At 36.2% G+C, this 27,397-nt stretch overlaps 6 protein-coding genes across 7 annotated transcripts; 2 read left to right on the forward strand and 4 right to left on the reverse strand.

Moving 5' to 3' along the window:
• Nucleotides 1–494: 494 nt before the first annotated feature.
• LOC111776856 (zinc finger protein ZAT12-like) lies at nt 495–12,915 on the forward strand. Of its 2 annotated transcripts, none has more exons than XR_002812303.1 (2): nt 495–700; nt 4,577–4,722. XR_002812303.1 is itself a non-coding variant. In XM_023656251.1 (2 exons), exon 2 carries the CDS (start codon nt 12,389–12,391, stop codon nt 12,860–12,862), a length of 474 nt encoding a protein of 157 aa, XP_023512019.1. In that variant the 5' UTR covers nt 495–700; nt 12,208–12,388; the 3' UTR covers nt 12,863–12,915. The 2 variants fall into 2 exon arrangements, 1 of the variants encoding a protein (XP_023512019.1); XM_023656251.1 differs by lacking the exon at nt 4,577–4,722 and adding an exon at nt 12,208–12,915.
• On the reverse strand, nt 5,474–7,426 carry LOC111776839 (myb-related protein MYBAS1-like). The gene is made up of 3 exons (XM_023656227.1): nt 6,612–7,426; nt 6,359–6,488; nt 5,474–6,195 (listed from the first exon to the last, which is right to left on the reverse strand). Exons 1-3 carry the CDS (start codon nt 6,760–6,762, stop codon nt 5,658–5,660), a joined length of 819 nt encoding a protein of 272 aa, XP_023511995.1. The 5' UTR covers nt 6,763–7,426; the 3' UTR covers nt 5,474–5,657.
• Nucleotides 12,916–14,442: 1,527 nt separating the features above from the next.
• On the forward strand, nt 14,443–17,681 carry LOC111776821. The gene is made up of 6 exons (XM_023656203.1): nt 14,443–14,603; nt 14,810–14,968; nt 15,612–16,682; nt 16,765–16,830; nt 16,922–17,120; nt 17,223–17,681. Exons 2-6 carry the CDS (start codon nt 14,966–14,968, stop codon nt 17,285–17,287), a joined length of 1,404 nt encoding a protein of 467 aa, XP_023511971.1. The 5' UTR covers nt 14,443–14,603; nt 14,810–14,965; the 3' UTR covers nt 17,288–17,681.
• A 470-nt stretch (nt 17,682–18,151) lies between these two features.
• Nucleotides 18,152–20,935, reverse strand: LOC111776850 (ras-related protein RABE1c-like). The gene is made up of 9 exons (XM_023656241.1): nt 20,766–20,935; nt 20,526–20,651; nt 20,078–20,150; nt 19,867–19,967; nt 19,364–19,429; nt 18,976–19,073; nt 18,818–18,880; nt 18,638–18,730; nt 18,152–18,517 (listed from the first exon to the last, which is right to left on the reverse strand). The coding sequence occupies exons 2-9, from the start codon at nt 20,596–20,598 to the stop codon at nt 18,434–18,436; spliced, it is 651 nt and encodes a 216-aa protein (XP_023512009.1). The 5' UTR covers nt 20,599–20,651; nt 20,766–20,935; the 3' UTR covers nt 18,152–18,433.
• Nucleotides 20,936–21,393: 458 nt separating this feature from the next.
• On the reverse strand, nt 21,394–22,218 carry LOC111776858 (histone H2A). The gene is made up of 2 exons (XM_023656255.1): nt 21,893–22,218; nt 21,394–21,806 (listed from the first exon to the last, which is right to left on the reverse strand). Exons 1-2 carry the CDS (start codon nt 22,097–22,099, stop codon nt 21,564–21,566), a joined length of 450 nt encoding a protein of 149 aa, XP_023512023.1. The 5' UTR covers nt 22,100–22,218; the 3' UTR covers nt 21,394–21,563.
• A 786-nt stretch (nt 22,219–23,004) lies between these two features.
• Nucleotides 23,005–26,606, reverse strand: LOC111776794 (putative pentatricopeptide repeat-containing protein At5g59900). The gene has a single exon (XM_023656161.1). The coding sequence runs from the start codon at nt 26,508–26,510 to the stop codon at nt 23,799–23,801; it is 2,712 nt and encodes a 903-aa protein (XP_023511929.1). The 5' UTR covers nt 26,511–26,606; the 3' UTR covers nt 23,005–23,798.
• Between the last annotated feature and the right edge of the window lie 791 nt (nt 26,607–27,397).

Raw genomic sequence — 27,397 nt, forward strand, 5'->3', positions numbered from 1 at the left:
ATTTAATATATTTAATGTAAGAGATTCGATTGTCTGATTTTGAAACTAATTTACAATTTTTTTAATTTAAATTTAAATATAGATAAATATTATAAATATTATAAGCCAAAAAAAAAATATTTTAAAATAAGAATTAAAATTGACTATGTATATTTTAAAATTTTACCAATCAATTTATTAGATATTAATGTCTAGTTTTCGAGTTTTATTTTTAAATAATTTATGCTTATTTGTACATTTTAAATGCATTATAATATTTAAAAAAATATAAAATTAATTGAAAGAAAAAATTACAATTCATTATGCTACCATCAACGATTAAATGTAATTGTAAATGTAAATTAGAATTAAATCTATACTTTTATTCCAATAATTATAATAAAATATTTTAAAATAAGGTAAATAAAAAAAGGGATGGAAATTATTTGTATTAAGGAACAATTAAAATTTAATGATTACTTATAGAATAATCAAGGGGGAAAAAGGCCCCTCATGTCTTAGAGAGAATGCCCCAAAAATGGAAGGAAAATGATTGCGACAAATGGTGGTCATAATTTAACCGACGAACGATGATCCAGTAAAAGCCTCAAAGCGAAAGATTTGAACAGGAAAATTCACTGGGAATCATCATTTCGGAGCTCGGGTTAATTGAGTTTGTCGAGACGGACAGTAGTTTCTCAAGGGAAGAAGAATTCGACAGGTAAATTTCTCGAATCCCATTGTGAAACTTTTGAGTTAGAGATTGTTATTGGAGTGATTGAAACTTAGAAATGTTGGTTCATAGTTATGATTGCTATGATTATACACAAAAAGCAAAACCCAATGTGTTTAATAACTCATTTCATGTCATAGGATTCTTAATTCCAGTTACCTAAGTAATCAAACCCTTTCGTTTTTCCCCATCCTACAATTTTGATTGGACATTGTTACTGTATTGTTGGCATTTGAATAGGCTGTATGGCAAAGGGAAAGGATGCCTGTTAAATGGTATGAATTTTGGTGAGGCAAAGGTATGCCCGCCAAGTGTTTGATAAAAGTCCCCAATGAATATTTTAGTGTAGGATAAGGGGTGTCTGTTGCTAATGCGTTTAGGGTGCTTGGATTGGAGTAGTGTATGAGACATGTGCATATAAACTAACACATTTAAAACTCAAGGAGTCAATACTTACTTTCTTTCTGCTTTTACGAAATGATTAGATTTGGTGGGTGGCTCGGGAAAATATAAAAGAAAAAGGGGGGAGGGGAAAGGGGTAATAAAGACTTGATATTTTTTAGACAGAAAACTAGGCGAAGGAGACCACCGAACCGAATAGACAGATGCAAAAGCAATCAATAGATTAGTGGACACAGAAAGTCAAAAACACTTTCTTTTTTCCCTGGAATAAAAGCAATCATATATTTGAATGCTTAGTTATTTGCCAAAGGGGAAATGTTCTTTCCCCTCCATTTCTTTCAATTTCCTATCCAATTTGATACTTCAAAAAGTTCTAAAAGCTTCAATTATTCCATCAAGCTTATTGGTGTAATAATGTCACTGGTCTTATCTCTATTAAGAAGAATGATTGATTGTAGTATGACATGTTATGTTGTAGCTGGCTTACATTTCTTATACAAAGTGTAAACTGGAGACGTATTTTAAAATTTTGAGGGGAAGCTCAAAAAGGAAAGCTTAAAGAGGATAATATCTATTAGCGGTGAGTTTGAGCTGTTATAAATGGTATCAGAGCACCTGCATGATCCAACCGATGTGGGATCTCACAATCCACCCCCTTGGGCCCAACGTCATTGCTGGCACATCACTTGGTATTTGGTTCTAATACCATTTGTAATAGCCAAAATCTACCGCTAGCAGATATTGTCCTCTTTGGGCTTTCCCTTTCAGGCTTCCACTTAAAGTTTAAAATGCGTCTGCTAGGGAGAGGTTTCTACACCCTTATAAGGAATGTTTCGTTCACTTCTCCAACCGATGTGGGACCACACTCAAAACCATCTACATATTTCGTATCCTTATGCTTAAAATATGTAAATGATTGTTTAGAACAATTATATTTGGAGTCATTTTTTTCATCAATATGCAAATACGACCAATAAATATTCAATTGCCTTTTCTAATCCTGTCAACCAAGCAAAACATGTCATTGTCCTTGTAGATTCTTCTTTTTTCAGGATAGATTTAGTAATAAGAACAAAAATTTTAAAAACAATTAAAAAAATGTGTGGGACATGATTCACACAAAACATCAAGGACCAAATTTCGAATAGGCTTATAACTCAAGGATGAAAAATATATTAAACCCAAGAAATCTGATCTGGATTTGATTATCATCCTAGTTTCATACAAAGTTAACTTTGGTCCATGTATTTTCGGTTTTCGTTTATTTTGGTTTCTATACTTTCAACCGTTGTTATTTTAGTCATTACATTTTGATCTTTTCATTTTTAACCTTATTTTCAGTTTTATCCCATTTGAATACTGAACTTTAAATATATGTAGTATTCATAGATATTCAGGCTTTTAATTGTACTTTAAAACGAGGAAACTATATTATAGTAATCCTTGTTCTTCTAAGTTCAAAAGACAGAGAGTCGGAAAGTCAAAATTATTTTACTTTTTTTTTTAAACCTTTTGTTTTCTTGTTGGTGGAGTTCTTTGGATAAGTAACATATTGTTTGAAACAATATTTTATAGGTTATAAAAAAAAACCCTTAAATTATGAGTTTGGTTTTAATTAAATTTTCGAACTTCAAAAAGTTTCATTTAAGTTTGTTTCAAAACAACCGTTGTAGGCTTTTGATGTTAAATTTGTAGATGAAAAGGTTTATTTCCATAAAACTTTTTCTTTCTTCCTTTCTTCTTTCAGATATAGATAGGTTGCATCCAGAAGACTTAGATTTCAGTTCTGATAGGTAAATCAACTTTATCATAGAAGAATGCAACCAATACCATAAAGGGTTTCTTAAATGACTTCTTGCATTAAGGTTTAATTAATGTCTACTGCATATAGATTTCAGTAGAAGCAAGGTAAAATCTCTGATATTTGTAGCAGATTACAATTATCCTTGCATGATTATTGCTTACTAGTCCAGCCCTACTAGACCCATCCGCTATGGACGAACTTGGTACGTGGCTAATAGTCTCTGACAAACAACAAATTCTAAAATCAACCTCTAATTTTTTCGGTTTAGCAATCTAAACAAAGTGGCTTAACGGCTCAAGCCCACTGCTAGCAGATATTGTCTTTTTTGAGCTTTTCCTTCTGGGCTTTCCTTCAAAGTTTTAAAATACGTTTGCTAGAGAGAGGTTTCCACACCCTTATAAGGAATGCTTCGTTCTTCTCTCCAACCGATGTAGGATCTCACACAGAGAGACCTAATTTTAAAGGAAAAAGAAAAGAATTAACCTAAGATAAGCTCCGAGACAGGAAAGTGATGAAAACAAAAGGCAACTGTTGAATCCGTAAAACAAAAAGAAAGAATTATGAACCAGAGAGCAACAACAGCAAATTTGGATATCAAGCAAGAGAGCAATACCAAAGCTCATTTAAATTACCGACTAGCTCGTGATTGATTTCCAAGAATGCAGCAATTTGCAGGAAACCTTCTAAGAGAAAGGAAATCATAAGAACTTCTCTTATCCAATGCAGCCTACAATTTTGAGTTCCAATCGACTTTCTTCAACATTTTCTATCAGATTCCTCAACCTTCATAGGAACCAGAGGGTAAGAAACTTACAACAAGCTCTCCCACGAAGAGTAAGCACCATTAGTATATGTGGTGGCTGCAAAATTGCCCACAAGTCTGTTAGATGGCTTCTCTCAGGTTTTTCCTATGGAAACGGCAATTTGGGGGAAAATCACTTCTTGGACAGTGGCAGTAGGAAGTAGGATTGAAATGAACTTGGGTCTTCTTTTGTTTCTTTTGACACTCTTGTGGCCTCAAAGTCAATAAATTGCCAAACATAGAATCTTATTTTCAGCTTAGGAAATTAATTCTCTGTGTCTCCACTAAGAGGAAATTATTCCAAGGCGGCCCGACAAAATGTATGGAAAGAATCTGCAAAAATAACTCGTTGTATCCAAAGTAGTATTAGAGACGTGCAAATTTTTGTTTGTCAGAAGCCCATAAGTGAATTATTTATTCATTCAATATTATTATCTTAATATTCTGAGATGACAATCCTAATCCACAAGCAAATCTCCAAATCTTGATACGTGTTTATTAGACGTTCAATAAGCGGACAAGATTAGTTTTGGTTAAAAGTTATTCCCATCCTCACTTTTGTCTCTCCACAAGGAATGTGGCTGAGAATCGTGGACTCTTGTAGATGACTTTTTTATGTATCTTTTTTATTTCAGTCACTTCAAATTTTCTATTTTTTATCAACAAGACTTTGCATATTGATGTTTTGATGCGACCATATTAACTCAATGCCCTGCTGAGTGTTACAAGTGTTCTCTCTTGTTCTTGTGTCGCACTAGCACTTTTCAAGTGGATGAATTCTAGGTCTTTTTGAGTGTCGTGTCAAATTGTTCTGAAATTCTTCTTTAGCCTAATCTTGTTTGTGGGTAATTGGAAGGCAAAGATGTTGAGCTTCACTGTTTGGTCAGTGGTGAGCTAGGGCGCCAACTCATCTCGAGCTAGCAACATATTGTGAGATTCCATACCATTTAGAGAGGGGAATGAAACATTTTTTTTATAAGGGTGTGGAAACCTCTCCCTAGTAGACGCGTTTTAAAATCTTGAGGGAAATCCTAGAAGGAAAAGCCAAAAGAGGACAATATATGTTAATGGTGGGCTTGGGTTGTTACACCTACTGAAGTAGCAAAGTTGGATATCGAGAGGGACTATTTTTCTAAATGTTAAAAATTAACCCACAATATCGATTACTATTTTCAGATACTTTCTTTGAGAAGGATGTTAGATACTATTTGTTATTATTGTTTCTCTTTCGACAAATTGTAGGATAGAATGGTTTTTGGCAGGCATCTATTGAATATGCTCTTAGAAAATCATTCACTATGCTACCTTTTACTTCTATCCCATCTTTCCATTTCCTAATATTTTGCCTAACTAAAGGAATGAGATGAGATATAGAAATTTGAACTTAAAAACTGTATAGAAACCTCTCTCTATCAGACACGTTTGATATTGTGAGGCTAACAATACGTAACAAGCCAAAACGGACAATATCTACTAGCGGTAGGCTTGTGTTGTTACACCAACTTAAGGTTTATATTAGAGTTTATACGATGTATGTGTGTGTGGTGGAATTGAATTGTTATTGGTGTTAACGTAACTCTCCAGCTAATCAGATATAATTTATATATCAGCAGCAGTAGCCGCCACAGGAAAGCAAAAGCCGCCTTCTGTTTTAACTTAACCTCTCTCTTTCTCTGTTATTATAAACACCATTGCTTTCCATTAGAAGATAGAAACAAACAGCCGTCGAAAGAACTAAAACTTATCACAGCCCTCAAGTGGAAATGGTTCTACATCCATCAGTTTTCATTATATTTTGGTTGTCCGAACAAACTTTTCCGGAAAAACACAGCTAAAGATACTACTTACAATCCATTAGTGAACTAAATCATCAGAAAACTTGAACAAGAGAAGAGACGCTTCTTGGATATTGATTAACCACTACGTATACACAAAATTCAATAGAAAAAATTCTGATTAGGCTGAGCAAGGCGTGGCCTCCCGTTATGATCATACCCAGAGAAAATTAGCTTACTCTCTTCCTCCTCCTCCATCCTCCACAGAGAATCCCCACAATAATAGTCCCAAGGAGTAGGAGAAGTCAGGGCAGGGCAGGAAAAGTTGTTGCAGTCTTCTTCACTGTACACATCTTGATTCATAGTCAAGCTCTCATGATCCGATAGATCAATATCTTTCCATATATCATCCATGGAGAATCCATTTGGATCACCCAGTTCTTGATTCTCCACCATCTTCTTCTTTGTTGATGATGATGAAGCTGAGATTTCAGACCCCCCTGAGTCGAAAAACTTCACTGGTCCAGTGTCTGCAGGAAATTCCACAGCTGGGTTGTTGGATGAATAAGAGGAGGAGGAGGAGGAAGATGAAGACAAAGCCCTTCTTTTCTCCTGTGCCTTCTTCCTCATGTGGGTTCTCCAGTAGTTCTTGATTTCGTTATCCGTGCGGCCAGGCAATTTCCGAGCAATTTTGGACCATCTGAGATGAAACAAAGGAAGTTAGAGATGATGTGTAACAGCCCAAACCAACCGCTAGCAGATATTGTCCTCTTTGGGGTTTCCCTTTCGAGATTCCCTCAAGGTTTTAAAACGCGTCTGTTAGGGAGAGGTTTCAATGAAAATCTATCTAGTTTAGGATAGACCTGTTTCCCCATTTGTTGTGAAGTTCAAGCACGAGTCGTTCTTCTTGAGCAGTCATCTTGCCTCTCTTGAGACCTGGATGAAGGTAATTAACCCATCTCAGCCTGCAACTTTTTCCTGTTCTGTTTAGTCCTACAACACAAATTCCAAATCCCAAATCCCAAATCCAAATGGGAAGTTAAAACAGAGCCTTTCACAAAAATAGCAAATCTTCAGTTTAGCCTACCTAGCAACTGTCTCCCGCCACCTTCAAACCTGAAACTTTAGCAATGAAATCCCATCTTCGATCGCCAAACAAGCCCACAAAGCATATCAGTTGGATGTCTTCTTGCTCTGTCCATGGACCCTTTCTGATTTCCTGTCCCTCAACCATTCTTTGTTCTTTTCTTCTCTCCCACCAACTCATGGAGATTTTGGGTGTATTCTACTAATATTTATAGCATCCAAATCTTAACCACTCAACTTTACTCTGAGATTAAATAACCAAGGAGATTGCATCCTGACCGTACATGTAATGTAATGTAATTGGGATAGAGCCTCCATGGTGGTGGGGTGGGGGTATTTAGTGATAAGCAACCTTATGCCTATGGTGTATGCCATTAGCGCCCAAAATAATCAAAGTAGGCGATTGATATGTGGATGTTGCTTTCAAAAACGCCTCCTTCAAACCCAAGGGTCGATGACCTCTTAGTTTTTTAAATCGTTTTCGAGAAAACCCACTATGGATTAAAAAACCCACGTTGAGATGTAGTGGAATTTGAAATAAGGTGGAGCCTGTGGGAGGCACTTGGCATATGCATTGCAAGTGTTCGACGAAATGCCCCAGAGAGTTCCAATGTGCAAAAAGTTTGAAACTTGTTCTTCGTGGATCCCTTTCCTCTTTCCCTTTCTGAAAATGGCTGTCAAATCATTTGTATTGAGAAAAGACATCATCGAAATTCCACCAACAACACCATGGTTTTGTTCTGTGATTGCTGGAATAAGCTGCCCAAGAAGATGGCTCCACAATGATATCAGCCTAAGCCAATTGTTTGAAACAAAGACAGGACGAATAAGGACTACCGTTGGACATGAATGAAACTTCCACTTTCTATTGCTTTGCCATTGTTCACACGACACTTCCACTGCTCTTCATTATCGCTTCTATTTTGGTAAAGTAAAGTAAAGTAAAAAAAAAAAAAAAAAACATCCATTCAGTGAGCTTAAAAGTAATTCCTTTCGTTGGTCAATTTTTTGTTTTTGATGGGTAACTTTTGAATTCGTGCGATTGCGTATTTGAATTTGTATAACTTGTGCTTGAAACGTAGGTTTATGATTCGTGCAAGTTAGCATGTTGTAAAAAATGTAGCTTTTGTCAGCTTAAATCTATGTAGTTTGGATGAATAAACTTGCATGATAAATCTCTGCTTGTGAAGGTTAAAAGAATTGAAATTACTACACATACCAACAACGTCTACCTTTCTTTTCTAGTGACTCAATTATTAGAAAACTCCAAAATTAAGCGTGTTTAACTTAGAACAACCATATGTTGGGTGACCTTCTAGATATTTTCCTCGAAACTATGTGGGTAAAGACAAAACATGCCGAAAAGATTCGTATTAATCTGTGGAGATAATCTTTACTCTTAAGAACAACAAGTAGGTAACGTGGTTATAAAAACATGTGGGTAAAGACAAAACATGCCAAAAAAAATTCGTATTTGTCTGTAGGGATAGTCTTTACTCTTAAGAACAACAAGTAGGTAATGTGGTTATATTGTAAGGGAATGTCAGAGTTATCGGGTGTCGAACTAGCTTAAGCTATGAGTTAGATACTGTCCCTTCAACTTTTTTCTTTGATTTGATATATTTCTTTTGCTCGAGTGTTTTATCAGTCGGTATATTTTGTATTTTAGAAAAGTAGCATTAAAGAAAAAAGGGAAAAAAAATAGAGAAATAAATATAAGACACTAAAAATATGATTATTTTGGCCAAAAATCCTATCCACACACCCTTAGGCCTTATCTTATCAAAGCAGATATTTATTATTTTATCTCCATAATTTAACGTCAATAAAATAAAATAAAAATAAAAATAAAACTCATAAATTATTTAAAAAAAACAATAATTAACATAAATCATATATTATATAACAAAGCAAAAAAAAATATATATATATATATATAGAATTTGGTATCACCGGCGGTGTGTTTATCAAAACTCAAATACAGACAAATTAAGAAATAAATAAATAATCATGTGTTTCTAAAATAATAATAATAATAATAAATAATGTGAGTATGAGCAGCCAGGAATAGTGTGTAGCATTTTGCTTTTGCATTTAAATATTTTATTGCCTTTTTGCCCACCCTTCATTTCCTTCTTTCAATACTCTTTTTAGTGCATAACACTTTTTCTTTTCTTTTTTTAAGATAAATCACTCGTGACGTGGAAATCACCACTTTTAACCCCTCTTTTTCACTCTTTTTCACTCTTTTTTTTTATCTTTTNAATGAAAATCTATCTAGTTTAGGATAGACCTGTTTCCCCATTTGTTGTGAAGTTCAAGCACGAGTCGTTCTTCTTGAGCAGTCATCTTGCCTCTCTTGAGACCTGGATGAAGGTAATTAACCCATCTCAGCCTGCAACTTTTTCCTGTTCTGTTTAGTCCTACAACACAAATTCCAAATCCCAAATCCCAAATCCAAATGGGAAGTTAAAACAGAGCCTTTCACAAAAATAGCAAATCTTCAGTTTAGCCTACCTAGCAACTGTCTCCCGCCACCTTCAAACCTGAAACTTTAGCAATGAAATCCCATCTTCGATCGCCAAACAAGCCCACAAAGCNAACAATAATTAACATAAATCATATATTATATAACAAAGCAAAAAAAAATATATATATATATATATAGAATTTGGTATCACCGGCGGTGTGTTTATCAAAACTCAAATACAGACAAATTAAGAAATAAATAAATAATCATGTGTTTCTAAAATAATAATAATAATAATAAATAATGTGAGTATGAGCAGCCAGGAATAGTGTGTAGCATTTTGCTTTTGCATTTAAATATTTTATTGCCTTTTTGCCCACCCTTCATTTCCTTCTTTCAATACTCTTTTTAGTGCATAACACTTTTTCTTTTCTTTTTTTAAGATAAATCACTCGTGACGTGGAAATCACCACTTTTAACCCCTCTTTTTCACTCTTTTTCACTCTTTTTTTTTATCTTTTTAAGTCTAAGAATATGTGCCGGACCGAAGATTTAAGTTTAAGATATGTGTCAGACTGAAAATTTGAACCTCAAACTTCGTACCAGAATGTCTGAGACACCTATATATATATATATATATATTAATTAGTATTTTGTGGCAAAATTTAAAATATTAAAAAATATATATTTAAAATATATTGGCAGCCCAGCCCAGCCCAATAATTCTCTCGGCCCATTCCCCATCCCCTTCCCAAGCCGTGACCCGCCCCACCTTTACCCTCCGCTCCGACGCCGGCGCCCCTCCTCCTCCTCCATCTTCTTCCCTTTCTCCTCTTGTTTCTTCTCTGCCAGAAGCCTTCAAATCCCTTCCCCCAACGGAGTAGCTTCCAATGATAATTTTAAATTTTTTAAAAAAGAAAATTAAATCCCGAGGTTGGTCCGAAAAAAAAATACAAAGATGCAGATTTGTAACGTCGAGGATGGTCCTCGCCTTCCTCCGTTCTTTAATTCTTATGATTGAGTCACCAAAAACATAAGTGTAACTAATAGTGAATTTCAATTTTCTTAAGTTCTTTTTAGTTATTTTATTCTCGTGATCTCCCTCATTTTAGAGTTGGTCTCAATTCATTCATGTATTCATTTTTTACTCGAGTGTCATTTGACTATCACGACTAATTGTTCATGGATCTACGAACTAGACCCATGAGCCTGTTCTTGTTAGTGTTCTTATTTGGTTGTTCTTGTCAGTGTAGTGTTCTTATTTGGTTAATTAGTTGCTTTGTACTCGAGAGACATGAAACCTAATGAAAAAGATTCCGTTGAAAAAAAAAAAAAAAAAAACCTCCTAAACATTCAAAAATTTATATAAATTTTATGACCAATAAAACTCTAAATTTTTATTTTAATGCCAGCTAGATATAGGAAACATTTATTGAACATATAATTAAAAATTATAAGAAATTATAATGATATACTGCGAACAAAATTGAATATTAAAAATCTTAATACATAAAATTCAAATTCTAATGATTAAATAAACAAAAACTTCAAAATTCAAATAATTTTTTTACTCATGAATATTCAAATTAATTTCCAAAGTCGCTTAAAAAGAACGTGTCAATTTAAGTCCAGCTTAATTACGAAGTAATTTCAAATAAATTAATAAATAATATATATATATATATATATATATAGAGAGAGAGAGAGANGTGTAGCATTTTGCTTTTGCATTTAAATATTTTATTGCCTTTTTGCCCACCCTTCATTTCCTTCTTTCAATACTCTTTTTAGTGCATAACACTTTTTCTTTTCTTTTTTTAAGATAAATCACTCGTGACGTGGAAATCACCACTTTTAACCCCTCTTTTTCACTCTTTTTCACTCTTTTTTTTTATCTTTTTAAGTCTAAGAATATGTGCCGGACCGAAGATTTAAGTTTAAGATATGTGTCAGACTGAAAATTTGAACCTCAAACTTCGTACCAGAATGTCTGAGACACCTATATATATATATATATATATTAATTAGTATTTTGTGGCAAAATTTAAAATATTAAAAAATATATATTTAAAATATATTGGCAGCCCAGCCCAGCCCAATAATTCTCTCGGCCCATTCCCCATCCCCTTCCCAAGCCGTGACCCGCCCCACCTTTACCCTCCGCTCCGACGCCGGCGCCCCTCCTCCTCCTCCATCTTCTTCCCTTTCTCCTCTTGTTTCTTCTCTGCCAGAAGCCTTCAAATCCCTTCCCCCAACGGAGTAGCTTCCAATGATAATTTTAAATTTTTTAAAAAAGAAAATTAAATCCCGAGGTTGGTCCGAAAAAAAAATACAAAGATGCAGATTTGTAACGTCGAGGATGGTCCTCGCCTTCCTCCGTTCTTTAATTCTTATGATTGAGTCACCAAAAACATAAGTGTAACTAATAGTGAATTTCAATTTTCTTAAGTTCTTTTTAGTTATTTTATTCTCGTGATCTCCCTCATTTTAGAGTTGGTCTCAATTCATTCATGTATTCATTTTTTACTCGAGTGTCATTTGACTATCACGACTAATTGTTCATGGATCTACGAACTAGACCCATGAGCCTGTTCTTGTTAGTGTTCTTATTTGGTTGTTCTTGTCAGTGTAGTGTTCTTATTTGGTTAATTAGTTGCTTTGTACTCGAGAGACATGAAACCTAATGAAAAAGATTCCGTTGAAAAAAAAAAAAAAAAAAAACCCCTAAACATTCAAAAATTTATATAAATTTTATGACCAATAAAACTCTAAATTTTTATTTTAATGCCAGCTAGATATAGGAAACATTTATTGAACATATAATTAAAAATTATAAGAAATTATAATGATATACTGCGAACAAAATTGAATATTAAAAATCTTAATACATAAAATTCAAATTCTAATGATTAAATAAACAAAAACTTCAAAATTCAAATAATTTTTTTACTCATGAATATTCAAATTAATTTCCAAAGTCGCTTAAAAAGAACGTGTCAATTTAAGTCCAGCTTAATTACGAAGTAATTTCAAATAAATTAATAAATAATATATATATATATATATATATATAGAGAGAGAGAGAGAGTTTATAATGGCTGTATTTGGTATCCACGCGCTTTGACACAAAGTTGTCCAAAAATCTGCTGTAAACAGAATCAGAATCAGAAACGTCGCAGCACTTTCCATCGCAGCGCTTTCCGGCTTCATTCATCCCTCTCCGCCGCATCCACACCTTCATGAATCTGCCGACATATAATATATATATATATATTGATACATTTTGATCCAATTTCCATATCCGCTCACTCATCTGATTTTGTTTCCTTTCCATCTGATGAAGCGATTCAGAGTTCAATCTCAAATCGACGTAATGGGAGTCGCCGATTGCTTGATTTCAAACCACGCCAACACGGCGGCGTTTTCCGGCCGAGTTTTTGTCTGCAAAACTTGTAATCGTGAATTTTCCTCGTTTCAAGCTCTTGGCGGCCACAGAGCTTCTCATCGGAAGCTCAAACCGTTTCTGTCCGGTGACGGTCTTCATAATAATGCTATTAAGACGAAGGCTCATGAGTGCTCTGTCTGTGGACTTGAGTTTCCCCTAGGGCAGGCGCTCGGCGGCCATATGCGCCGCCACCGGAACTCTTCTCCGCTCGCCGATTGTCCACCGACGACTCACCCTGTCTCCGATGAATCCGATTACGACATCGGCGTTGGAGGAATTTTTGGAGTGGATTTGAATCTGACGCCGTTGGAGAATGATCTTGTTCGGTTGCAGTTGATGGCTCCGCCGGTTGGTTGCTTGACATAATTTTTTCTTTCTTTTGTGTAGAATATTTCATTTATTTATTGTTACTGTAAACATACTAAAAATTTTGTTTCATCTTTCAAGAATCTTCCAAAAAATATGAAGAAATTGATGGCTGTTTGAAAGAATTGATTGAAGTATATGAGAAAAGCGAAAATTATAACTCCAAAATATGATAATCGATTAAGCAAATTGGAACAATTTTCATCGCGGAACGCCACGATCGCGCTACAAAAATCATTTACCGGAAATAAAACACCAGATCGACGCTGAAGAACGAACCTGGTTGAAAATTCATACGGTGGCGGTGCTTTGTTCTTGCATTGTCTTGATTTTGCGGCGAATTAGGGCTCCAATTCCACGGCGAAAAAAACGAGCGATCGATTTCAAGAAATGAAGTTAGCCTATAATAATCTACTGATTCAACCGATGGAGCACTCACGAAATCTCGGCGTTGCGGTGGTTGTGGCGGCAGGCGGTTCTTCTCCTCCAACTTCTGGCGGATTTTACGGCGGCGCTCTACCTCTTTCTGAAATAGCTTCTGCCATAGTTGTTCTTGGGCCTTGAAACGCATGTTCTTGAGATTTAGACTGAATCAATGTGTTTAAATTGAGTAGAAAATTACAGAGTTTCGTGTTCTTGAAAACCAAAATGGATTGAACCAAAGTCTTGAAGACGAGCATACAATCCCTTCAATTTCTTTAAATAAAGAACGCATCGATTTCAAACCTAAATTTTGAAGTTCTTAGGATTCATAAGCTATCAAAATTATTTATATAGTTACTAATTATCAAATTTTTTTAATACTTTTTAATCTTAATTTCATATCGATTAATTCCATTCTAACCTTATATTAATTCATTCATGTATCTCTTATTTACGAAACAAAACAATATTTCAATATTTTAGAATAATTGTCGTGTAGTTTCTAGAAGCATTTTAGATGATTTAAAAAATTAAAAATATTTGTATTAATTTAATTAATTAATTTTTTAAAACTCGCTTGGGTTCAAAGCAGACAACATCGTACCAGTCTCCAAATATTTGTATTAATTTAATTAATTAATTTATAAAAAAAAACTCTTAATAAGTAGTCAGGAGCTTAGTTCAAAGTATACAACATCGGTCTCCAAATATTTGTATTAATTTAATTAATTAATTTTTTTTAGAAAAGTCTTAATAAATAGTCAGGAGCTTATGTTAAAAGCAGACAACATCGTACCAGTCTCCAAATATTTGTATTAATTTAATTAATTAATTATTTTTTTAAAACCCAGTCTCCAAATATTTGTATTAATTTAGTTAATTAATTTTTTTAGAAAACTCGGAGCTTATGTTCAAAGCAGACAACATCGTACCAGTTTCCGATATGTATGAAAATATATATTTTTTAAATATGTGAAATTATATATATATATATATATATATATATATATATATATATATATATATATATATTTATTTATTTATTTATTTATTTATTTTTGTCATTGTCATATATCTTTTGGTTTTTAATGATATTTAAATTAAAAAAAGTATATTAACAAAAGAATTAAAAAAAATTATACATCGTCAGGAAATAGAGTATTTTCTTCAACATAGTTTCCGCTTTCTAGAACTGGAGTTTGCCCAATTACCCTATCAGTCCCCTCCCTCATGAAGCCATCATTTTCGTCGAAATTCGTCGCCGGAGTGGTAGCCTCGCCGGAACTCTACTGTTCCGCAACCTAGTAATCAACGGACGGTATGTTTTCCCTGTTCATGTTAATGGTAGAAAGAAGTTCAATTTTGTGTTTCTGCGTCCATTTCTAGGTTTTTCTCCTGCTTGAAAAATTGCACGATCGATGTTGTTTCGCTATTGTGTAAAAGGAAAATTATGTCTTCTTTTCTTGAAATTTTCGGCGTTTATTAGACGTATAAGTACAGTTCTTTTCTCATTAATTGGTGCAGTGAAGTGGTGAGCTCGAAGAAATTTGGAGATTGTTCGTTTAACGAGGAACCTCTGTTTTTAGACTGAGTTTCTATGGAGGTACATGCTTCTCCGCGTGGTACATGCTGTGTTGAGTGAATGAGACAATACTACTTCGGACTAGAAGAAGAATCAGAATGGTATGCTTTTAAGTTCTCGAAATATGAATTTCTATGTTTTTTGCTTAAAACTGCTTGCGTCTGAGCTTGGAAGAATACTAGATTTGAGTAATGGCTAGGCGCTAAGAGTTTGACCAAGATCTCATGGAATCATCTGATTGAATTTTTAAATGGAAACAGTTTCCCTCTTTTAATTTGTATATAGTTAGTGTTATACATATTCCTAACCAAAACCATACTTTAGGGTTTAATTCAGTATTGCGGTCTTGAATGCTTTACTTTTGTCTTTCAAATTTTGAGGTAGGCTTTAGCGATCTTGATGTCCGGGATGTTTGATTGGCTTCCTTGTTTCATCGCTCTGATGATAAGTTTTACGATTGTAAAATGAACTTGATGTTTCTAGGACTCAAGACTAGCGCAATTTTCCTTATATACAAATTACTGGAACATGAACTCTGTGTACCACCCTCAAAAGACCTTTTGAAAAAAGGAATTAGATCATGGAGAACAGTGATATAAAACTCAAAAATGTGACAGTAAATAGTTTCTTGGCATTAATTCTTTTCTGATTTCTTCGCTGAATAATCATATCTTGGTGGACCTATGATTTTGGAAATGACAGAAAGAATCCACTTGCTCTTACTATTTGTGATGTTCTGTCCAGAGCAAAGGTTTTTGGATGACTAAGGGTCCTGGGCATGAAAATGATGCAAATTCAACTTTTGACAGCCCATCATTACTAGACGCTAAGCGGGCACATCACTGGTTTATAGATGGTTGTGAGACACAGGTTTTCCCCAACAAGAAACAAGCAATTCAAGCTTCGAATAGTAAAATGACCGGAGCGCTGTCAAATGTGAATGTTCTTCCTTGGGATCATCATGCTGCTAATTATCAGTCTGTTTCACATCAACTTATCGGTCGCCTACTTGGACCTGAATCAATAAGGTCCGCTGACTTCGATCTAACAAAAGCATCTTCTGTAATGTCTGATAATTTGGATCTCAGGAGAAAAGGTATTGAAGTTGAAGAACAATATGGAGAGGATGCATCTGTTGGGTTGTCTGTTTCTCATGGTTTGGAGGACCCTGAAACATGTCTTAGCTACGGAGGAATTAGAAAAGTTAAAGTCAATCAGATTAAAGATAATATACATGATTTGCAACCATGTCTAAGAAGTAATTCTAATAGGGAAGATGGTGGTCAACTTACCATAGAAGGCTACTATAAGGATATCGAAACGGGTCTTGTGTCTGTGGGATCAGCCTATATTAAGGAGGATGACAGTTTCAATTTGATGAATCAAACCTCCAACGATGGGGATCGCCACATTAGGTTTCTAGGTCATAATGGGAAGGTGGATGACAATGCTGTCTCCGTCGGTGATGATTATGGTAAGCGGGATTCCAATATAATCTCATTTGACGGATTTCCCGATGAGCAAGATATTATCTCCTTAGGCAGGTCTCTGGGTAGCCATGACTCAACATTCTATGAACCTTCATTCCAAGCAACTGAAGCTGATGGTGTCACAGAATTGGAATCATCTAGTTTTGATGTAGGTGTAAGCAGTACACAGATAGCTAAGCAAAAGCCTGATACGATGCCGAAGAGTAGACCAGAATACAAAATGAGGAAAGAAGCTCCAAACAGCTTTCCTTCAAATGTTAGAAGCTTGATATCAACTGGTATGCTCGATGGCGTTCCTGTTAAGTACGTTTCTGTAGCCAGAGAGGTAACTTTTTTTTCTTCACTTCATTTACACTCTAAGTTGTGCTCACCGTGTGGCTGCTCATACGCTTCACCGATTTTATTAGGAGCTTCGTGGAATTATAAGGGGATCTGGCTATCTTTGTGGATGCCAATCTTGCAACTTTTCCAAGGTAAGTAATCAAAATTTTCCCCTCATGCCACAGTTCAAGATACATTCAGTCAGATCAGACCTAACACACACTTTCTGTGCTTCCTTGGAAGATGCTTAATGCCTACGAGTTTGAGCGTCACGCTGGCTGCAAAACAAAACACCCAAATAATCATATATACTTCGAGAATGGGAAGACGATTTACCAAATAGTACAAGAATTAAGAAGCACCCCAGAGAGCTTGTTGTTTGATACAATTCAAACAATATTTGGTGCACCTATCAATCAGAAATCTTTTCGGATTTGGAAAGGTAAAGAATAAATTTTCTTTATCTATCTCTCTCTCACACACACAACACCACCTACAACTGTGCTCTTCACTTGAATAATATGTTTTGCATTGATTTTTTCAGAATCATTTCAAGCAGCTACTCGTGAGCTTCAGCGCATATATGGTAAGGATGAACTTAACCTTTAGCAGGCTAGACTTCATTGCAAGTTCTGTAAATGCAAGACAAGATTAGGTGGGTTCTGTGCAGAGAATCAAATTTTAGTTGCTAACTGATTCATGGTCTGTACGATTTCATGGAAGCTGAAAATGATTATTGTCAGGATGGTGGTTAAAATTCAAGGCAATCAAGTGTCAAGTACAGTGAACAATGGGGGTTAGAATTTAGATTTTGCACCGTATTTGGAGTGTTTGTGACCATTTTATTATGGAAACTGCATTCACGTTGTAAATCTCTTAGCATAAAAACCTTTCTATACTTTCTGTTAACTGTGAAATTGTGTAGCTTTAGAAGTGTATGTATTGGGGGTTTGACTTTTTAAGACATGGAAATTTAAGCCTTTTTGTTCTTGTTGTTTGTTTCTACTTTTTGGCACATTCTTTAGTTGAAAGTTGAATAGATTTTGCTCAATTGTAAGATACAGACTTCATTTACGATTTGTGCGTTGTTCAGCTTCTCAGTTCTTATCTCTCTCGTTTCTATGTCGTCGGGTGTCGACGTCACTCACTTTGTTATTTTCCTGTTGGACTCTCTTATCAATTTTCATTTCTCCACTCGACCTCGTCTCTGTGTTTCTCGTCAAACGTTGTCGCTGACTATCTCTCCGCTTGACGCTTCGTTCCGTAAGACTTCTCTCTACGCTCCGTTGTTATACCATTCAAACCCAACATGAAAATAGAGGGTTGGGAACTTTTGGGTTGGTCCAAAAAAATCCCTCAACCCAACCCAACCCAATCCGGACCATGTAGGCCACACCAAGCTTGCAAGAAATCTACAACGAGTATTCACTTTAGAGAATATTAATAAAGTAATATGACGGAAATAATTAGTCATTTTGAAGTAAAAATAGTTGCTTATATACAAACCATCTCAAACAAATAATTGGGATAACATTGTTCCTCAAAAGCCAAAAAGGAAAGGTAAACAAACCAAATAAATCTCTTTATCATTATAGACAATGACCATAAATGAAATTCTAAAACGTGAAATTACCTATGTATCTATTACACACACTAAATGAAGTTCAAAAGAATCACAAAATAACTAAGATGCCCCCACCATCAATGAAGTGTGGCTTCAATATCATGACTACTTCAAAGGGTTTGATCATCATCTTAAGAACCACAGCAGCTTGATTTTTGCGCAGCCTGACCAGCATTGGCTCCCTGATCTTGTTGATTAATCTTGATCGTCGACGACTGCGAGCAAACGTAACAAAAACCCGACTTTTTGGTTCGTGAATTCAGAAAAATAAAAGGTAATAGAGCTTATGTTGTTCTTAATTATGTGGGTGAACTATAAGCAGAACAATAGAATACCTCGGCTTTTGAATCAGTATCAGAGAGACGCTGTTTTATATCCCTTGCTATTGAGAAGAAAACTTCTTCCACATTAAGATTTGTCTTTGCACTCTGTAAGGCAAATATCTCTATCACCCTACAACTTTACACACTCTTGTGGAAAAAATAGACAAAAGGAAGAGCAAACAAGCAACTCACAGTTTCGAAGAATTTGATCCCATACTCATCAGCAAGCGCTTGTCCTTTGGATTTAGGCACAGCCTGACAGAGAAGGATATTAAAAGCACGAGGTGAGTGGCATAACCATTTAGAGTTTATGCCTTTCTTTTCAGCTTCTATAGCAGAATATTACATACCCTTTTGCTTTCATCCATGTCCGCCTTGTTTCCAACCAATATTTTGTTGACGTTATCAGAAGCATGTTGTTCGATATTGCGAATCCAATTTCTAATATCTGAAAATGGTTTGAGGAGAATAAGAAATGAGTAGGCAAAATGATAACAAAAATGGAAGAAAACGCTCGTTTATACGATAGCGAGTGGAGTGCATAAGCCCTGTTAGAGATAGGGGCGAGTACTACACCAGCTCATAAGTCTATCAAACGTCCTTGACCTTCCACCACATAGGAAAAAGCATAATAAATGATGGAAGGATACATTGGATTCAATAAAATTTTGTACAAAGATTGAATGTAATTCACCAAAAGAAAAATCTGCAAGCAAAAATGGTAAACATGGTGATTACTGTTGAAAGATGATTCATCTGTTACATCGTAGACCAGCAAAATGCCCATTGCTCCACGGTAGTAAGCTGAAAACAACATTGTAAAACGTTTGTCAAGATGATTAATGTTAATGATACAATCTAGCACATGATAAAAACATTGTAAGGAATGTTTCGTTCCCCTCTTAAACTTATAAGGGATATCACAAACATCTTGTCAAACAAAAAAAAGAGAGAATCAATTAGCAAAGAAAAACTGCAACCTATGCTGTCAAACATCACCATCCATAGGCTTAATACGAGACCAGCAACAACAAACAATCCCAAGACACTCAGCTCCAAGTTCAACTCGAATCTTAAAGGTAAAACAATTAGCCATTCCATGAAAGATTTACAATTTAGGCAGAGATGTAGAAAAGAATAGCCACAAATCAATTTCATTCAAACACAATGTTATATATCTATCATGATTCCACCTCCCAGCAACAGACAAGTGTATGATCACGAAAGGTGGAAAAGAATACCTGTGGTGATTGTACGGAAGCGCTCTTGACCAGCCGTATCCCAAATTTGGAGCTTGATCCGCTTTCCATCGAGCTCAATGGTTCTGATTTTGAAATCAATACTGCAGGAGGAAAAAATGACCTAGTTAGTCGAGATGTAAACTTTTTACTTTCTTAATCCCACTAGACATGGGCATTTGCATTCATCTAGAAAATTGAAGATCATACACACCCAATGGTAGTGATAAAACTAGTGGTGAAGGATCCATCTGAAAAACGTAAGAGAAGGCAACTCTTACCAACACCTGCACGAATAAGCAACCAAATGAACAGAAACAAAGAACATCATTAAGTGGCATTACAATGCGAACAGGATCAGCCATTCAACAGAAAGAATGCAGTCGATAAAATGAAGATGTTCAAATTTACATCGTGTAAAATACATCAAATCAGCAACAAGCTTCCTCAATCACCAAATCAATTTTCAGCGTAATGAGTAATGACATTATCATCCAAAAAAAACCTGAGGGATCAGGGAGAGCGATCCCAGATCCAAGAAAAACAAGCATTTCCAAAGGAAAATTTTCGCGCGTTCCGAATCAACAAACCATAATGAGACAACCTCAAAGAAAATATTAGAAAATGAGGCTCAATTCGAAACCGAAAAGAAAATTACGCACCGCTATCGCCGATTAAAAGAAGCTTTATGAGATAATCATAATCCGCCCGAGCTCTTGCAGGTGGAGCAGCCATTACAATTCCAATCAAATCGATCAAGAAAAAGACAAACCTCCCTTGGAAATAACCTAAAACATCATCAAAATAACCCGAAATGGAAAAAAAAAAAAAAAAAACACCAAACTCCATAAACGAACAAAATACAGAAAGGCATAAAACTCCAAAATGCTAGAGAAATGTACCGATTCCAAGACAGAAACCGAGAGAACAGCAGCAACCAAGTCACCGGCGAGGCGCGTAAGGTGGCGCGTGCGAGTTCGACAGTGATTCGTTGGTTAATTTGGCGATATTAGCGAAAAACAGGAAAAAAAATTTCGTTCAGAGGCTCATCGCCTATAAAGAAACCTTCATCTCGGACCTTATTCCCTTTCTTTAGCGGGACCAGACCCTGAACCCTATGAAATAGTTTGACCAATTATATGCTGACACCTGTCGTTAACATATTTTCACTCTCCTTTATGCCACGTGTAATAGTTAATATATTATTTAAAATTACTACAATTTTATTATTTTTTTTTATTTAGATTCCCTAATGCATTATTGAAACGGAAATGAAATGAGGTGTCAATTAGTTGTCCACGTCAGCAAATTGCCCAACGGTGGGTCCCACTATAATTTGAATATTCTTGTAATAATATATATTTTCCTATAAATATCAAAAAAGAATAAAACGTTATTTATATAAATAATAATTAATAAATTATTTAAAACATTTTTTAACAAACACTCACTCGCTAAACTCCAAATTAATACTAAATTTTGACTTAATTAATTCCATTTCATTAATATCATTCATTAATAAGTTTGTGATTAACGATTAACTACGAGTAAAGCCTCTGGTTTGATTCCTCGCCGGAAAATCGGTAAAATAGCCATGATCGATTACAGTAATGCATTCCAAAGCCCTAATCCCTAATCTTTGTCTTCTACCATTACAAACAAAATCCAAAACACCGTCATAAATTACAGATTCATTATGATTAAGCCGCCTTGCTCGGCGACTTACCGGCCTTCGATGGAGATTTCGGCTCTTTCAAAGCCTTGTCCGTCTTCTTCGGCAACAGCACCGGGTTGATGTTTGGCAGAACACCGCCACTGGCAATGGTTACGCCGGCGAGCAATTTTCCGAGTTCTTCGTCGTTCCTAATCGCTAATAGAACGTGCCTTGGAATGATTCTGTTCTTCTTGTTGTCTCTAGCGGCATTTCCGGCTAACTCAAGAACCTGTAGATCGCGTAGTTAGATAATCGCTAAAATGGCGATTCTAATGAGAGAGATGAAACGGAAGAGGAAAATCGCGATCTGATTACCTCGGCGGCTAGATACTCCATGACTGCTGCTAAGTAGACCGGAGCGCCGGTGCCGACACGCTGAGAGTATCTTCCTTTCTTCAGATAACGAGCGATACGACCGACGGGGAACTGCAAGCCGGCCTTAACGGAACGAGAAACCGATTTCTTCTTCTCGCCGCCTCTCCTTCCTCCTGCACCCTTCTTTGCCTTGCCGCTGGCCTCCATTGAATGCTGCCTGAAGGTCCTACTGTGAAGAAAACGAAGCCGCTGCGCGCCGGAGAGTTACAGTCGATGGTTAAGCAAATAGGCGGGTTTGGTTCGGATCAGGTTTGCGAGTTGCCGCTGATTTTATACCGCAGCGGGAACCGGCGAATGTGTTGGAAGAACGTGATCTGTTGGATTGATATTTGATCGACGGTTGTGAATGAATTATTTTAGCGATCCGTGGCGCTTTTGGATGGACCAATGAGAAGCGAGTATAGAGATTTTAATTCTTTTGTGTTTTTCATCGAAATTTTTCAAATTTCCCGCTAAGTTGAAAAATAAACAATAAACAACAAACAAAAACATGTTTGGTTTTGCAATCCATTTGTTAAATATGTTTTATTATTGCTATTATTAATATAGAATTTATGAAACTTTTTTTTTTTGACAATATATTTATTAAAAAAAAAACATGTAAATAATTGCCTAAAGACGTGTTTTATCCATAATGTAGATAATTTTTCTAGATTTATAAATGTTATTTAACATGTGGGGACCCACTCCAAAAAACGGGTGAAAATTTTCCATTTAAATAGAAAACGGGGAGGAAATAGAAAGATGTTTTTTCATTAGGTAAACGGGATTGGGATCTTATAAAGCATACAATTCACTATGAAGATTGATTCGTGTTATGAACCAAGAACGTTCGGAGAAAGACAGTGACTCCTATGGATGCAACATATGCCTTGATAAGGGAGGTTTGTAATGGTCCAACCCCACTACTAACAGATACTGTCCTCCTTAGGCATTTCCTTTCGGGCTTCACCTCAAGGTTTTTAAAACACGTCTGTTAGAAAGGTTTCCACACCCTTATAAAGAATGTTTCGTTCTCCTCCCCAACCGATGTGGGATCTCACAAAACAATATAAAGAACTCAGTGTTATTGCTCCCTTGATGTAAAGAATGTCTATACATTACTGTAATATTCAATGTGCATTCCCAAGACAGCTTAAACATTGGGTACCTGATGTTGTTGCAACTGAAACCAAAGTTTCTAAGCTTTATTTTGCTCCAAATCTACCCCTAATGCACAACAATCATTCCTGCTTCTATTAATTTACAGTGTCAAGTCTCCTTCCTACGAAGCTGCAGACGTAGAACTCCCCGATGCGGTTTTCTTTGAGCATTGTCGCCAATTCATCTACTACTGAACTGGCATCGAGCTAGCTCATCGATGAGCAACTCGCACCAATCAAGGAATAATATGTCGACTTACTACTGAACTAGCACCAAGCTAGCTCCTTGCTGAGCAACTTGCACTAATCAGGGAATAATATGTCGACTTACTACTGAACTAGCGTCGAGCTAGCTCCTTGCTGAGCAACTCGCACCAATCGGGGAATAATATGTTGACTTACTACTGAACTAGCATTGAGCTAGCTCCTTGCTGAGCAACTCGCACCAATCAGGGAATAATATGTTGACTTACTACTGAACTAGCATTGAGCTAGCTCCTCGCTGAGCAACTCGCACCAATCAGGGAATAATATGTTGACTTACTACTGAACTAGCATTGAGCTAGCTCCTCGCTGAGCAACTTGCACCAATCAGGGAATAATATGTCGACTTACTACTGAACTAGCATCAAGCTAGCTCCTTGCTGAGCAACTCGCACCAATCAGGGAAAAATATGTCGACTTACTACTGAACTAGCATCGAGCTAGCTCCTCGTTGAGCAACTTGCACCAATCAGGGAATAATATGTCGACCGAGTTGGTTTCAAACCCCTTGACATCATGTCATTGCGCAACCGCAGAGCCTGGTCCAGTTCACCAGTGAGACAGCAAGCATGTATTAGAAAGTTAAATGCTACCGTATCAGGCTTCAAGCCCCTCCGTAACATACACTCCCACATCTCGACAGCCGCAGTCACATTACCCCTCTTACAATATTCATAGATAAATGTCGAATATGTAATGCAATCTGGAACGATACCGTTTCCAATCATTCCATCGAGAAGCTTGGCTGCCTCGTGAAACTTTCCTATCTGACAATAACCTCGGATGAGTATATTATAAGTGACGGGATTCGCTAAAGTCCCTTTGAGCATTGCATTGTGTAGTTGCAGAGCATTCTCCATATTTCCTTCTTTTGTGAGGTGATCGAGAAAACAACCGTAAGTTATATGATTAGGAGTGGCCTCGTGGACGAGCATACGCTTGAAAAGTAGTTTGGCCTCGTTGACGTATCCTGCCTTGAGTAACCCGTTCACCAATGCCGTGTATGTCACAGTATTGGGAATGCATCCTTCACCAATCATAATGTCCCAAAATCCAAATGCCTTTCTAAGATCTCCTGCTTTGATGGAGCCATCAATCAAAGTGGTGTATATTACCTTATCTGGTTTCATTCCTTGACTATGCATTTCCCTTAGAAGATCAAACAATCTTCTATCATTCTGCTTCAAAGCTCCATAGATAAGCACAGCATAACTTATTAGATCCATACGCATTCCACGTCCTACCATCTCTTGGCGAGCAACGAGCGCTTCCTTAACTCTTCCTTCCTTGCAGAAACCCTGCAGAAGTTCGGTATAACACAGCTCATTCAGCCTTCGATGCTCGTGGTGAAGGTCATTTATGAACTCCTTCGCTTCAGAAACTCTACCAGTAGAACAAAGGCCAGCAATTAGGGGCCTATACGTGTATGTGTCGGGTGATAAGCCCTTCTTAATCATTTCATCCAGCAATTCGAAAGCTCTCGTGGTGTTACCTTCCCTACAGTGCCCCTCGATCAAAACGTTATAAGTCACCTCATTTGGAAGAATGTTCAGTTCAACCATTTCATCGAATAATTTACTCGCTTCGGTCATTTTATTAATATGACACAGACCAGAAATAAGAGAAGTAAAGGTAAAAGCATTTGGAGCAATCCCCTTTCCAGTCATTTCATGATATATCCTGAATGCTTTTGGCACTAACCCTTCTCTGCAATATCCACTTATCAATGAAGTATAAGTTGCCACTGTTGGTATCAATCCTTTGTCGACCATCTCCTTGAAGAGAAGCTCGGCCGTTCTCATGTTCCCAAACTTGCACTGACCACTTATCAGCGAATTGTACGAGTACACGGTTGCACTTAAGCCAGACTCGATCATTTTGTTGAAGTAATAGAAAGCAACATCCAGTTTGGCCGATCTTCCAAATCCATCGATCAAAATAGTATACGTAACATCATTTGGAAACAAACCCCTTTTAGTCATTACACTAAAAAGCAGCTCGGCTTCGTCCAATTTCCCAGTTTTGCACAGCGAATTGATCATCGAATTATAAACAAATAGGTTAGGCATTACCCCAAGTTTCCCAACTTTGTTTAGCAACTCAAAGGCAACTTCAATACTCCCCATTCTCCTCAACCCCTCTACTACTCCTGAAACAGCAGCTTCGCTCGGAACATAACCGAGCTCAATCATTTCGTCCATCACCTCCACGCCAACCTCAAATTCCTGGATTCTGCACAATCCCAACACTAACGTACAATAAGTAACCACATCTGCTTTCAAACCCTTTTCACCCAGCAATCTCTTGATCTCAACAGCCTCCCAAACTCGCTGGCTCTTGCAGAGCCCATGGATAAACACGTTATAAGTTACAATGCTCAAACCACATCCATTTCGCTCGGCCTGATTAATGATATCATTGGCCTTGTTAAAGTCCTTCAATTCACACAAGCATTTGACCACCACCGTGTAAATATAATTGTCGGGCTTAACGCCCGCATTCACAAGGGCATCAAATAGTTCCAAGACCTGGCAGAATTTCCTAATTCGAGCAAGAGCATTTAACAAAGCACTCAGAGTTCTAACTTCAGGGAACAAATCGTAATTCCTCATAAGATTTATAATCAAAACACCATCTCTTTCTCTCTTGTTTTGAACATAATATTGAATCAACATATCAAAACCTGAACTCGAAGAAAATTTGTACCTCTTATAAGACTCCAATAGATTATCAAAAATCTCAACTGGATTTAGTCCACGGAGCAAAACAGTGTGCAACAGAGAAGAAGCAGGCCAAAACAAACTATTCTGAACTAGCGAATGAATTAAAATACAGAATGACGCAGTGGAGTGATGGAAATTTCTATGTAGTCCCATGAAATTGAAGAATCTCAAGGCTAACCTGGAGTCGTCGCGTGTTCGAACCAAAACCTTTTCTACGTGATGAGGCTTTAAATTAACTGAAATTAATGCGTTATTGAAGGCAATCCTCCAGTTTTGTTTTCCTCGAACAATCTGCTCGATCTCGTAAACGAACTGCGAATCGTTTTCATTGTTCTCTTCGAGGTTCCTCCGCCATGTACAAAACTTTCTGAATCTTCTTCCGTCGACATTCGGAGTTCTCAACGATCGGCGATATCGAATTAGCTTCATCAAGGGGATGTTTGAGACTGAAAAGCGGAACCAGCTCGAAACTTGGTGCTAGAACTGGTGCTTCGATTCGGGATGGGAGTGATTTGTTGATTTGAAGCTGAAGAATGTTGGACGAATCCGCAGAAGGCCCATAAACAAAGTAATTTGTAGCTTTCGATTGCAGCCCAACGTGATTTCTTCGGCCTCTTCCCATTGCTTGTATAAAACTAAAATTGGGCCTCGAACCAAATTTTTATTTTTAAATTTAAAAATTGAAATATTTTTAATTGTTCCAATTATAAATTTTGTAACATAAATAATTAATTCAATTCGAATATTAAAAATAAAATGTTATTTAATTAATTAAATACTTATTTATTTTTAAACACAGAGTTCAAACTCAATTTCATTATATATTTTAAAATTATCTTCCAAACAATTACAAATATATATATATAATTAAATAATAATAAAATAAATATAGTATATTTAAAATTAACAATAAATTTTCAACCACGTTACATTTTGTCATTTATTGCATTTTTGTTACAGTTATACTCTGGTGGCAGTGGAACAATGATTATGTGGCACTTATTCTAACCTAATAAACAAGTCAGCCTTGTGAGATTCAAATTTTACCGACGGTCTTTGTCATATTTGAGAGAAATATGTTTACAAAACAGGAGCGGTGAAATGTATTGCAACTTTGATAACGTATAATACAAGAATAAAGAATTGATGACTAGTCACGTCCCTCGTAATACATTTGAGGACATTTTAGATTTGGTGGGTGTAAACATAATTTCGGTCATCAATCATATACTCCCATATCGACACTATACGAACACTGGTAACAACGTGTTTCTAGCATATTAAAGTCCTCATCGCTCGTTGTAACGTAACAGTGT

Source organism: Cucurbita pepo, chromosome LG16 (genome assembly GCF_002806865.2).
Source record: "Cucurbita pepo subsp. pepo cultivar mu-cu-16 chromosome LG16, ASM280686v2, whole genome shotgun sequence".
NCBI classification, from domain to species: domain Eukaryota; kingdom Viridiplantae; phylum Streptophyta; class Magnoliopsida; order Cucurbitales; family Cucurbitaceae; genus Cucurbita; species Cucurbita pepo.